Genomic DNA, 14565 nt, shown 5'->3' with positions numbered 1-14565 from the left:
AGCAGACTTCTTCCATCTAGCTGGCACAGGAACTCTGTACAGAGGACTGGACTGGCTTGTTTGGATAAGTCATCTTTGAGTGAAATGTTTTACCCTTTACAACCTTTCCAACTTGGGGAGGTCTCACAGGCCATTTTCTTGCCTGGGCTTTTGAGTTGGGGGTGGCATCTGTTTGGTGGGCCTACCCCCTGGCCCTTCCTTCTAGTCAGAGACTACTGGATGGAGTGGATTCCTGGGAAGCTGGATATGGCACAGATAGGAAGCTCTGGCAAGCATTGGATAATTTGCGTCAATGCATTAGTCATGTTATTTATGGATGTTGCCAAGGTGGTTAGGCCCTGCATAAGGGCTACTGTCTGATCCCATGGGGCCTGGTGTGGCTGATCTCAGCCCTCCTCAAGCGCACCAGATCTGTTTGTATGTGGTGGATATGGAGACCATGCCTTCTTTCCATGTTGTCGAGCATCTCGTGCATTGTCTGCTCCATTGCTGCTGGTGCTATGATCGATGGTGTTTGAGCCATTGTTTGGTGCTCCAAAGCCGGCATGTCAGGGCTGGTGGGCTGATCCTGCTGGGTGTCTGCTGCCTCCTGCTGGTGACATGGTGGGCTGGAGGTAGCTGTGGTCTGTAGTTAGAGTTCTCTATGAAGTCGAACAGATTAAGGCTCATGCTGAGTGGTAGCAGTGATCCTAGCAGTGCCAGCATCTGTAGGTGTTGTTCCAGCGACAGCTGCTGCTCCTCTCCTCCTCTTCATTGCTCCACTGTGTTTTGACATCAATTTGGAAGAGTGCAATAAAAGGTGGGGCTGCACGGCTAGAGGCAGCAAGACCAAGACTGGGGAGCATAGCATGGCGCCGGCCATCCATTGCTCCTACCAGGTGACAGGGGCTGACAAATGGCACGACTGGGACAGGCAGATTCCTAGGCAAGAGCTGTGGAATCAAAGAAGACATAAGTATGAATGCTATGAAGTACACAAGTACTGTTTAGCATAAGATGCACACTTTGCATCAATCAATGCAAGCATCTTATGTCAAACTATGTGGACATCTGTAGCAGACTTGACATTTACAGGTGAGGTAAACTTTAGGGGTGTGCATTTGTTCCCTACGAATTGGCAATCCGTAACGTATAGGGCCATATTCGTTGTATTCGTGAGGAAGCAAAACTTATCGCAATTCCCCACGAATACAACGCATCTTCGCCAAATTATTCAGCCGTCTAAAGGAGCCAATTTAAACAAACCCCCCCACCCTTCTGACCCCCCCCCCCCCAAGACTTACCAAAACTCCCTGGTGGTCCAGCGGGGGGTCCGGGAGCCATCTCCTGCACTCACACCCTCGGCTGCCGGCATTCAAAATGGCACCGATAGCCTTTGACCTACTATGTCACAGGGGCTACCGGTGCCGTTGGTCAGCTCCTGTTACATGGCCATCGGTGCCATCTTGTGCTCCTACCATGTGACAGGGGCTGACCAATGGCACCCGTAGCCCCTGTGACATAATAAGGGCAAAGGCTATCGGCGCCATTTTGATTACTGGCAGTCGACGGCACGAGTGCAGGAGATCACTCCCGGACCCCCGCTGGACCACGAGGGACTTTTGGCAAGTCTTGGGGGACCCTCCTGACCCCCACAAGACTTGCCAAAAAGTCCAGTGGGGGTCCGGGAGCGACCTCCTGCACTCAGGCCATCGGCTGCCAGTATTCAAAATGGCGCCAAAAGCCTTTGCCCTCACTACTTCACAGGGGCTGACGGTTGGCCCCTGTGACATAGTGAGGGCAAAGGCTAGGCCCCTGACTCCCACTGGACTTTTTGGCAAGTCTTGTGGGGGTCAGGAGGGTACCCCAAGACTTGCCAAAAGTCCTCGTGGTCCAGCGGGGGTCCGGGAGCGATCTCCTGCACTCGTGCCATTGACTGCCAGTAATCAAAATGGCGCCGATAGCCTTTGCCCTTATTATGTCACAGGGGCTACGGGTGCCATTGGTCAGCCCCTGTCACATGGTAGGAGCACAAGATGGCGCCGATGGCCATGTGACAGGAGCTGACCAACTGCACCGGTAGCCCCTGTGACATAGTAGGTCAAAGGCTATCGGCACCATTTTGAATGCCGGAAGCAGAGGGTGTGAATGCAGGAGATGGCTCCCGGACCCCCTGCTGGAGCACCAGGGAGTTTTGGTAAATCTTGGGGGGGGGGGGGGGTCAGGAGGGGGGGTTGTAGTTAATTTAACTTTAGCCGGGAAACGAATAAGAATTAACGTATAAACGTATCGGAGGCCCCCCTTGCTGAATGCAACGTATCTGCCCCCCGACGATTACGAATTCCGAATGCAACGTATGGTGTCCCTCTGCACATCCCTAGTAAACTTACTGGACCTGGCTCATGTGGTGTCCAGGCCCTCGTCCATCCTCTCGAATAAATCTTGTCCCAGCTGCTGAATCAGATGATCCTCCATGAGGGTCATCACAGTGGGGCAAGGGACTCCTCCTCCGGTCTGGCGCAGGTATTTGTTACAACTCATCACTTTGTTCTTCAGCTGGGCCTTTATGTCGTAGTAGTGGTGGGCCACCTGCTCTCCAGTCTTTTTTATTCCGCTGTGCCAGGATATGGCCTGGGCAATAGTGCACCATATCTGACCCTTGGCTGCCCTGGACATCTTTGCTACACAATTGCCAAACAGCATGTTGTAGTTCTTGAGGACCCCAGTAATGTTCATGTCATTGTCCTCGATGCTGAACTTTAACGCACAAAGTCAAGTCCACCCTGCTGCCTGACTGCCAGATGATCTGGATGCCACTGCCACTTCTGGAGGTATCATTATCCTCACTCTCACTATCACTCCTTGCTCCCATCCCTTCCTCCCCCTACCCCCGTCCTGCCAACTCCCCCCCTCCCCATCCTGTCTATCCCTACCCTGACGTCCTCCTCCCACCACACTGCCTACCTATTCTCTTCCCACTCCCACCTCCTCCTCTCCTATCCCATCCCTCTTCCCTGTCTCTACTCCTGTCCCTACCCCTAATCCTCCTCTTACCACTCCTGCCCTCATCCTCCCTTCTCCTCTGCCTGTCCTCTCTCTCCATACCTCTCACACTCCATCCTCTCCAGCTCCTCACACCTCCTCAACACCACCTCTACCGCCACACAAAGACAAACTGGAGAAGCTTACAAATACTTCCACATACAGATAAAGATAAGAGATAAAGGAAAGGAAAATATTTGATAACAGAAAACAACAGGTTAACAAACAGAAATAGCTAAATTCCAACTCATCTCCTCTCTCTCCCATGTCTGACACATCCTCAAAGAGGCTGCTCCAAGAATCTGATATATATAAGCAAATAAAATAACATGCCAGAAGTAAACTGACGCATGCCACGTAAAAGGATGCGCAACATGATAATGTATCGCAAGTTGCACAATTTACCTATGCGTTGCAGTGTATCAGAAATTTTCTTAATTACGCCCCCCCCCCCTTTTTTTTTTTTTATTGCAGATGCTAATGTGCACATTTCTGCTTTATTTATAGCAAGTTGATGAATCTAGGCCTAGGTTTGTACCTGAGGCAAGAGGGTGAAGTGACTTGCTCAAGGTCACAAGCATTGGCAGAGGGATTGGAATCTGGTTTCCAGGATACAATTTCAAACCTGCCTAGAGCAAGTCACCCTTATTACTACTACTAATCCACTTCTATAGCACTACTCCACCTAAACAGCACTGTACAAAAACATATAAGAGACATTCCCTGTTCTGTAGAGCTTAGAATCCAGTCAAGACAAACATATAGGGAAAAATCCGTCAGACATTTCTGCTGCTATAGGAGGGATCCACTGAAATCCCTACATTAGAATGAACACAAATATTAATTTAATATCTACTTTAAAAAATGTTGTCCTCCCAAAGCCCTGGTACAGTCAAACTTCCTCAAATCTCTAAATCAGTGATAGACTGAGCTCATCCCTGTCTCTTAACCTGCATACACTTCCATGCTGTGTATTCCCCAAATGCCCCAATACAAAGGCATCCACCTCCTGCTACACTACTTATGGTTGTGTTTCTTTCTGGGTTTTTGTTTTTTTTTAAAATTAACAAATCAGGAGAATCTGCTGCTACTGACTCTGCACTCCCTCTGAGATGTCAAAAATAAATAAATAAATAAATAAATAAAGTGGCAAGCACTTGATACTTTCCTTTGCCACAATCACAGTTAAGAGAAAGAGAATAAAAGGCAAGCAAGCAGAAGAGGCAGGAAGTCAGGAGTGAAACTCAGTCGGCCGGTCCTCCTGGGCTGAAGGAGAAAGTGCCCCCTAGAAGGGAAAAGGTCTCTCAGGTCCCAGCAGCACAGTAAAAACAAAACAAAAAAAAAACCCCGATGACTACTGCTGTCAATTTATCACTCATAGGGTAATAACGTTGTGACTCCTGCTTTTTATTTTTCTGATTGTGATTATTTTTTTGCCTTCTAGCAAAGAGAGAGAACTCAGCCATAACCTTATTTGAGTCCCTAGTGCAAGTGTTTGGGTGGAGGAAGAGTCAGGTGCTGGTGTGTTTGGGGGTGGAGGAACCAGCCTGACACTCTAGCACTTTTCTGAGGCACTCTAGCCAGAGGACTCACTCTCTCTTCCAGATATGTTCAGTAAGTGCAGAACCCAATGCAAATTTCATAACCTGAGACAATTGCTAGATATGTCAGTAACTTGGTAAAAAATAAATAAATAAATAAATCACTAAATTAGCTGCCTATCACATTTGTAGTTGAAAAGTTGCCATCGGGTTAAAAAAATTATTAGATCTAGCAACAAAATTGCCAAATTAGCAACACTTCTGGTAAGGCTGGGTAAAATAGTTCAGGAACTGCTGGGCAAGATGGCCATCGATGAGATGGCTCAGACAGCTAGAAGCAGAGCTTGCTGGAGGCTTCTGCTGACAGGGAGGCGTTATTGCAGCTAGAAGAAGGGCATGGTGGGGCTGCACGGCAGGCAAAACCATGACAATAGACTCTGGACCCTGCAGTGGCCATTTTCCAAAATAGCACCAGCTGGCTGCTAACTTGCCTTTGCCCCTATCACTTGACAGAGGCAGCCTGTGCCATTTTGGAAAATGGCTACTGCTGGGTCTGGAGCCTAAGGAGTGCTCCAGGCCCCCACTGGACCACAAGAGCAGATTTGGTCAGGGGTGTGTGGAATAGGGTGGAAGTTGACGGAGCCAAATCCCAGGGGAAGGGGATATTTTTTAACCAAAGGAGAGGGTCTGAGGTGGGACCTGCGCCCAGGCGTTCTTCAAAGGTGAAATGTTTTTTGGGGGAACTTTGCTGCTTCTGGAAACCACTGGGGTCTTTACAACACTTGGAGAGGGGTGTTAGTCAGTGGTCCTGCAGCCCCAGGGCCACCCATCTCGTGTTATTTGGGGACTAGCTATTAAAGCCAAAGTTTTCTCAGCAGTGTACAATATTTCTGAATAGCATGCACTAGTTACATATATTACAATTTACAAACAGTGTGTACTACTCAGAAACATCATGCACTATTTTCCAAAACTAAAAAAAAACCCTGGAAAATCCCTGAACGATATATAATTTGGAGCCAAAATGGTATGAAATGATACTGTGATGTGGAGTATAAGGCTGAATGTATAATCTTTAACGGCTGTGTGCTCTGCATAAAACTACCATCATTCCAGCCACTGGTGCCTCCTCATGTACCATCAATATTGATATCACTGGTAAACTCAGAAAAAAAACTAGATCTCGTTTTGTGATATCCGATGATACACAGATCCCTATCATGCCTTAATCCTTGAAAAAAAAAAATATAAAATTACATAAGAACTGGGCCCATTTTTCTGTGAGGATAGATATCCTGTTCTATAGATATACTGAAGAATGCATGAATTAAAGCTCAAGGCTCCATGCATATTCTAATGACGATTCTGTACTTTTTCAGATGTTAATTGGGTACAGCGTTCAAATTACTTGGTTTGGGCTCTTGATCAAATTGTATTTTATATAATAATTCTAAATACCAAACACTGTCAGGCACTTATTAATTTGGGATTGATTTTGGAATGTGTCTGAAAATGGTTTGAATGTATTACCTTGCATTATGATCTGTGTTCATAAAAAATGATACCATCTATAAGTATCTCATATTTTTACAGCTGCATAGAAAATTGGGCAAAACTACCTTTTCAATTTGACATTATCAACCCACTTACCAATCTCTTCAGTCCTTATTTAAACCCATACTAACCTAGTAATGAGTTTTTGTACTTAAAATGTACTGTAATGTGCTGAAAAAAGCAGAATTAATATTTTGTTATCAATTAGAGCACAGCTACATACAGCATGAAACACACCAAATATCCAAATTATCTGCATTTCTTTCTATCTTTGGTAAGGCCAGATGGCAATGACAACTTTACTTCAACTCTCTAACCTTTTTTTTTCAAGTTCAAGGTTCAACCCTCAACCGGGTCTGGAGTCCAGCCTGCACATAATGGCTACTAATGAGCTATATTTACATACTCTGGTTATTCTGCTAGAAGGGTCTCAATCTGTAATGTTACCAGTTGGCTAGAAGTCATTATGGATAGGCTAAGGCATTCCTGGTTTTATCCCCATAGCTTTACCAATTGGTTCCAATTTGCATGACACGGTTGATCCAGTTCAAGATTTACCCGATTGCATGCAGGGCTTTACAATCTTACTTTTTTTAGGGAATGCAAGTGGAAAATCAGAACTACAATTTCTTGCATGCAGTGCGGTAAACCCAGGTCCGGATCAAATTTGGAGCCAGTTGGTAACTTTATACCTTCAGTGCATAAAAAAAAGGGTAAAACCAGGACTGGTCAGCCTGTTCCAGATAACCTGGCCATCTGGAAACTATTATGGGCTGATGTTGGGCAGCCTTCCACCGCGACTGTAAAATTTCGTCGTCGGCGTGACCCCCATTAGAGACTCGAGATGTGCTGATTCTAAATGCTCGTTAGTCAACGCAGCCCTGCTCGCAAGAAGCCATCAGTCAGTGCCTTCCCCGCACTTCTGGGCTTACCTTCAATATCTGGTAAGAGGTTTGCAAAGCCTTCTACTGCTGCTGCTGGGCTGCGAATTAGTAAGAGAAAGGCACCGCAGAGGGCATAGAACCAGAGCCTCAGCCTCATCTTCTCTGGGTCGCGCCAGCAACCAACGGCCTCCCTGATTCGAACCCCAACTTCTCTCGCTCTCTCTCTCGGGCATGCGCGCAGATACCTTGGGGAAGAGGGAGTGCAAAGAGCCCACGCGCAGCTTACAGAACAGGAGAAAGAAGGCGCGTGCTTGAGTCCTTACCAGCCACGTGCTGCCAGCACGATCAAAGCATCGTCTTTCCACTTTTGAGTTAGGAAAGGAGTGGGTGGCGATAACGGGGTTTTTTTTGTGAGGGCCAGGTAAATAGATTTAGATAAAAGGCGTACATTAGTATATGAGCAACTGGCTTTTCTTGATTACCTTGTAGGAGGGTTTTAATAGTCTGGAGAATAAGTCAAATGCTAAAATAGAGCAAAATACTTATGAAACAACTGGTGTTCTCTTTGACTTCCAGTATTCAACCAGCTCCATCTCAAATTTAAACTGCTCTTGTGCACTAACAAGTAAATTTTAAAAGCCCTGCGCTCGTGAATTATGGAGTTACACATGTGGCCGGGCCCTGCGCATGTTTGGAAGGGCCAAGCCACATGCGTAACCCCCGGTATGTGCCGACATGCCGGGCCTTTGAAAATGGGAGGGCCGCCGACGCGTGTGTGTTCTAAAATAGCCGTGGCCATGTATGCGCACTGGGAACCGTGCGCACATGGCTGCCGTGCAGGAGTCTTAAAATTTACCCCTAAATATCCTTAAACATCTTCCATGGGCCTCAACACTGGAGCTATCCGATCTTAAAGGGTGTGTGACAGAAGGAATTGTGCCATTTGGGCTGGCAGACTCAGCTTCAAAAGAATTCTCTATTGTGCACACGAGCTGTGACAAAATTGAAAATTTCATAAGAGTAGCATATACCATAAGCATTGCCCCTGTTTTATATTTATTTGTTGCGGCTCCGGGTCAGCCCCGGCCGCTCTGCCTACCTCCGCAGGCTTCCGGGTCTCCTCGGCCCTCCCCGGGCCTCCGGGGGCTCTTGCCACCGCACTCCCGGCGTTCCCACGCGGCGCCCAGGCCTGCCCCTGCTTCTACCACGCTGCCTCTGCGCCGCCGGAGCAGCCGGCGTCTCGCCGCGGCTGGCTCCGCCCCCTAGGGGCACGCGCGCGTCTCGGCCCGAGATTTAAAGGGCCAGGCGCGGGAAACTTGCCTTCTCCCTCCGGTGACGTCAGACGCTGCAGGGCTACTTAAGCCCTGCAGCTGCGCTCCTCCAGTGCCTTGCAACGAGGTTCCCAGGTTCTCCTGACTCCAGTTGCTGCATCCTGAGCTCCCGTGCGCTTCCTGATCCTTGATCCTGGTTCGGCTGACGGTGATTCCTGGCTCTTGACCCCTGGACTGGCTTACGACGTTTCCCTGGCTTCTGACCCCGGTTCGGCTTACGGTGATCCTCTGGCTTCTGACCCCGGACCGGCTTACGTTGACGCTTTGGCTCCTGACCTCGGACTGGCTTACGGTAATCCCTTGGTTCCTGACTCTGGACTGGCGAGCGACGACCCTTCGGCAATTGACCTTGGACTTCATCCGTCTCGGCCCTCGCGGGTCCGCCTAAGTCCCAGCGGCCGGGTCCCTACAGGCTCCTCCTGGGGGGACTCCGGCTTCCAGGGTGAATCTCCTAAGTCCCAGCGGCTGAACTCCTACGAGCTCCTCTCGGGGGAGGATCAGCTTCCAGGGCGAAGATCCTCCCACTACTGGACTGGCTCCGTCGTCTCCACCTTCCTCGCCAAAGCCCTTGGTCGCATAGGGCTTCCAGAGCTCCTCCTTCGGCCAGTTCCGAGCCTGTCTTTGCCGCCTCCCGGTCGGGGCCACTGCTGCCACCATCTACAGCAACTTCTCCTCTGGTTCCGATCGGCCCAAGGGTCCACGAATCCAACATTATTTATTTGATTTATATTCTGCTTTTTGGTACTTCAAAGAGGATTACATTCAGGTACTATAAGTATTTCCCTGTCTTTAGAGGATTTAAAAGCTAAAGGGATTATTTGCTAAAGATTTTGTCCCAGTTTGGGTCTATGGGAAAAATGCAAGGACAGTAACTTTGAAACAGCTGCGGGGGTACACATGTATGTGCATATGCCAGCTTGTGTCCAGAGATGTGTCCATTTTATATGGTCAGCGGCGCAAGTGGCTCTCGCGCCACTGAGAGTAACCAGGAATGAGGTGCGCGGCAGCGGATGCGACGGTGGGGTGGGGGTTGTGAGTGCGGGGAGAGAGAGGATGGCAGCAGTGAATGGGATTGCAGCGATTTGAATCGCTGCACACCCATTGGCGGGGAGTTACTATGACTGCTGAGTCGCGGCAAACGGCTCAGCAGTCGGACCCAGCGGGCGGAGGAGTAGGGTGAGCGGGGTTTGGCGTCACAGCTGAGGCAGTTAGGGTTGGTTTTCCAGCGCGTAGGAAGTTGAGTTTGAGCAGGCAAGGGGCGTTTTTGTTTTTTTTACCCAGAGGCATCGCTGTCATTCAGTCCCAGTGTGCAGAGGCGAGGTAAGGAGCTTAGGGTCCCAGCCCGGACCGCTTCGGGCTCTGCCCCAATGGGACCTCCTCCTCCTGTGCTGGCCGCCACCCTCCCGGCAGCTCCCCCCCCCCCCCCCCCCAGCAGCTCCTCCCTTCATCACCTGTGGATTCCAGGGAAAGCGGGCCTGAAGTTGAGGCCCCCCTTCCTTCCCCCCTCCCCTCCTCGCCGGAGTTGGATTGCCAGGAGATCTCCCTCCTGGTAGGGGATAGTTTCTTAGAGCCTGGGGTTCCCTCCCCGGTCCCCCGAGTTTCCCTTCCTTGCCCCCTGCAAGCCCCCCCCCCTGCGGGCCGCGCAAGGGTGGAGCGGGCAGAGGTCGGAGCAAAGGCAAGTATCCGGCTGCGAAGCCCAGATGCGTTAGTCGGCCGCAGAGTGTGCCTGTGGCTACTGGTGCCGCAGTAGTCAGAGGAGACCCAATTTTTGGGACTGGGCTGATACCGGCAGCGGGTTCGGGCAGTCCCGCTGACTTAAGAGGAGCAGCGCCTAGAAAGCTGACGAGGTGACCCAAGGCAACCGATATGGGCTTGCACAGGCTGGCGAGCAGAAGAAGCGCAGGCGGCAGCGGATCCAGGAGTGGAGAGACAGCGAGGATGGCGGATTTTGCGGACGAAGCATCAATACGAGGAGGCAGTGCTACTTTTGGTATGCAGGTGGGAATGCCCCCCTCCCTTTTCCATACGGGTTTCAGGGATATTGGGGGTGGAGCGAAGAGCGTGGGTGTCCCATTTGGTACGGGGATGCCTCTATGGATGAGGGGGTTTCGTTGGAGACGAGAGTCGGGGAGGGAAGGATGGGTGAAGGGCCAATTAGGCAGGAGGTAGGGAGGAGGGCGGGAATAGGGTACAGCGGGTTTAAGGAGGAAGGCATTGCAGGGTATCTTGAGAAGAGAGGTGCCGCGGCTGGTGTGTCTGTCTTCACAGGTACTGAGGGGCCAGCAGTTCCGGGGTCATCGCAACAGGAAGCGTGGAGGGAGAGGAGCGTGGCAAAAGTGGGCAACATAAGGGGACAAGGAGGACTACGGACTGCGGAGAGAACGCCGGAGGCGATGTGGGAGAGTTTAACAGATATGCGGACAGGTGAGTTGGAAGGAACCAGAATAACCGGGCAGTCCAGAAAAGAGCGGAGGAAGAGGAAAAAGTTAAACACAATTCTTCGGATTCGGAGTCTAGTTCGACATCGTCCTCGTCCACATCCTCGAGTGAGTCGGGGGGGGAGGAGATATGTTAAGGATAGTCAGGGCCCGAGGCTGGACATGGGTCATCCAGCTCTTGCGTCATTGTCAGAATTGTTGGAGGAGGTGCCTAGAAAGTTGCAAAAATGAATAAGGAGACGTAAATATGTGAATATTTATTTATTTATTTATTTAAAAGTGTTTGTATACCGTCTTTACAAACAGTGTTTAATCAAAACGGTTTACATAACTAAATAAAAAACATGTAAATAAAGATTTAAATTTAAAAGAACATAAAGATTATCAAATTATAAAAGCTCAAAATTACAAAAATATATAATAAAAATCTAAAACAATGAATAGTTTACATAAAAAATAAATCAATATATAATAATGTTGTGCCCTGTGTGATGGAGAAGTAGTTATGTTATTTAGTGTGTGATATATGGAAAGCAGATTGAAATAAATGTGTTTTTAGGGATTTTTTGAAGTGTTTGGAGTTGGATATGGATCTTAAAGAGTCTGGTAATGCGTTCCATAAGATTGGTCCAATGACAGAGAATGATCTTTTTCTGGTGATGTCAAGACGGGCCTGTCGTGGTGATGGGATGTCTAAGAGGTTTTTGTCCAGTGATCTTAGATGTCTGGTGGGTTTGTAAATCCGGAGAATGGAACATAAGGTAATTGAATTAGGAGTGTAGATGAGAGAGTGTATAATGGACAGGATCTTGAATTGTACTCTGTATTTAATTGGTAACCAATGTAATGATTGAAGTATCGGAGTGATGTGATTTTTTATGGAAGAGTTTGTTAAGATACATGCTGCTGCGTTTTGGATCAGTTGAAGTGAGTGAAGTGTGTTATCTAGGAGACCTATATAAAGAGAATTACAGTAGTCAAGCCCAGAAAAGATGAGTGATTGAAGTATAGTCCGAAAATCGTGAAAGAAAAGTAGAGGACGAAGCCGTTTCAAGAGTTGAAGCTTATAAAATGAATTTCTGGTAATTATGGATATGTGTTGTTTTAATGAAAGATCTGAATTAATGGTTATACCTAAATTTTTTGCAGATTTGGAGATGGGGATAGTGATACCGTTAAATACTAATTGAGGGGGGGACCTATGGATGAATCTGTAATTGATGAGAGGTGGACTATTTCTGTTTTTTTTGGATTTAGTTTTAGTCTATTGTGAGAGAGCCATGTGTCAATAGTCGTGAGGTATAAAGATACTAAGGATAATGTGTGAGTCCAAGAGGTGTTGTATGGTACCATAAACTGTATGTCATCGGCGTAGATTTTGAATTGTATGTTTAGTGAGGCTAAGATGCGGCAAAGAGGTAGTAGATAGATGTTGAAGAGAATAGGGGATAGAGAAGAACCTTGTGGAACACCCGATGCAATAGAGTATGGTTCAGAAGAATGATTGTTTATATTGACTTGTTGAATGCGATCAGACAAAAATGAAATAAACCATTGTAATACAGCACCCGAAATACCTATAGATTTGAGAATGGAGATGAGAATTTGGTGATCAACAGTATCAAAAGCCGCGGAAATATCTAAGAAAACAATGATGTGATCTGTGTAAGAATCAAAAGCCCGAAATATAGTGTCAAATGAAGTCAACAAAAGAGTTTCAGTGGAGTGACCCTTGCGAAATCCATGTTGGTTTGTGTGTAGTATGTCATTTTCTGACAGATAATTTGATAATTGAGATAACACTACTGATTCAATCAGCTTAGCTAGGGATGTTAATGTAGCATGGTAGAAGAGGCAGAGGGAAGGATAAGAAAATGGGGAAGAAAAAAAGGAAGGAGGAGACCAGTGGACCGAAAGTCGCCAAAAATATATTAAATTAGGTACGCAGGTTTTTGAGGTTGACTAGCATGGTAAGACACTTTGAGCCAGTGCAATACAGGCCGCTATTAGCTTACACGGATAACATACTGGGGGCGTACAAAGATTACGATGGTTGGGCCTGGCACAACTATGAAGAAACGTTTAGAGACAAAATGGAGGGAAATAGACACAGGCCATGGGACATGTGATGGGGGGAGAAAGGCTGATGCTCACGGAGCAGGAGAGAGACCTTGGGGTGATAGTGTCTAATGATCTGAAGTCGGCGAAGCAATGTGACAAGGCGATAGCTAAAGCCAGAAGAATGCTGGGCTGCATAGAGAGAGGAATATCGAGTAATTATCCCCTTGTGCAGGTCCTTGGTGAGGCCTCACCTGGAGTACTGTGTTCAGTTCTGGAGACCGTATCTCCAAAGAGACAGAGACAAGAGAAGGGCGACCAAAAAGGTGGATGGTCTTCATCAAATGACTTATAAGGAGAGTTTGAAGAATCTAAATATGTACACCCTGGAGGAAAGGAGGAGCAGAGGTGATATGAAACAGACTTTCAGATACTTGAAAGGTTTTAATGATCCAAAGACAATGACAAACCTTTTCCGTCAGAAAAAAATCAGCAGAACCAGGGGTCACGATTTGAAGATCCAGGGAGGAAGACTCAGAACCAATGTCAGGAAGTATTTCTTCACAGAGAAGGTTGGTGGATGCCTGGAATGCCCTTCCGGAGGAAGTGGTGAAGACCAGAACTGTGACGGACTTCAAAGGGGCGTGGGATAAACACTGGATCCATAAAGTCTAGAGGACATGAATGAAGAGTGGGTGGCTCACGGGAATGACGGCTGCAACCTGGAGATAATACCCTTATTCAATAAACATATACACAGTTAATGCGACTCCAACATTGCTCTAAGACTCCAAAATTGCTCTAAGCTTCAACGGCAAGAGGAAATGTGGAAAAAAGGATTTGCATTCACAAAAAAGTGGGGAGTAGCTTGCTTGTTACGGCGGTTACTACCCCAAACCAAATAAGCCTGATATTTCACTTTCAATGCATATCCAGCATAGCTCTCTGCTTCAACGGCAGATGAGAAAGTCTGATACTTCACTTTCAATGCATATCCAGCATAGCTCTCTGTTTCAATGGCAGGGGAGAAAGACTGATACTTCAGGTATATTCAGCATATCTCTCTGCTTCAACGGCAGAGGAGAAAGTCTGATACTTCACTTTCAATGCATATCCAGCATAGCTCTCTGCTTCAACGGCAGGGGCGAAAGACTGATACTTCACGCATATCCAGCATAGCTCTCTGCTTCAACGGTAGGGTGAATGAAGAAAAGTGGATCTATATACAGACAACAACCAACAAGGACTGAATTACATAGTCTGGGTAAACAAATAAGCATGGGTGTAGCTTGCTTATTGCGGCGGTTACTACCCCTAACTAATTAAAAGGCAGATACAGTACAGTGCACTCCGACGGAGCGCACTGTTAGCCTGCTCATGGATGCGCGTTTTCCCTTACCCCTTAATCAGTAAGGGGAGGAAAACGCGCGTCCAACCCGTGGCACCTAATAGCGCCCTCAACATGCAAATGCATGTTGATGGCCCTATTAGGTATGCGCGCGGGATACAGAAAGTAAAATGTGCAGCCAAGCTGCACATTTTACTTTCAGAAATTAGCGCCGACCCAAAGGTAGGCGCTAATTTCTTCCGGCACCGGGAAAGTGCACAGAAAAGCAGTAAAAACTGCTTTTCTGTGCACCCTCCGACTTAATATCATGGCGATATTAAGTCGGAGGTCCCAAAGAGTAAAAAAAGTTAAAAAAAATAATAAATTTGAATTCGACCCGCGGCTGTCGGG

At 47.6% G+C, this 14565-nt stretch overlaps 1 protein-coding gene across 1 annotated transcript in view; it reads right to left on the bottom strand.

Annotated features, from left to right (window-relative positions):
• Positions 1–7202, bottom strand: part of LOC115088571 (transmembrane protease serine 12-like) — a 188791-nt gene extending 181589 nt beyond the window's left edge. Inside the window, exon 1 of the mRNA XM_029596829.1 lies at positions 7049–7202. Within this exon, the coding sequence (XP_029452689.1) occupies positions 7049–7157 (109 nt within the window). The 5' untranslated portion in view covers positions 7158–7202. The remainder of the gene's footprint in view (positions 1–7048) is intronic.
• Between the last annotated feature and the right edge of the window lie 7363 nt (positions 7203–14565).

This window comes from Rhinatrema bivittatum, chromosome 3, assembly GCF_901001135.1.
Source record: "Rhinatrema bivittatum chromosome 3, aRhiBiv1.1, whole genome shotgun sequence".
In the NCBI taxonomy this organism is placed as follows: Eukaryota; Metazoa; Chordata; class Amphibia; order Gymnophiona; family Rhinatrematidae; genus Rhinatrema; species Rhinatrema bivittatum.
The sequence above is the reverse complement of the archived record's forward strand: the minus strand, read 5'-3'. Positions and strand labels throughout refer to the sequence as shown.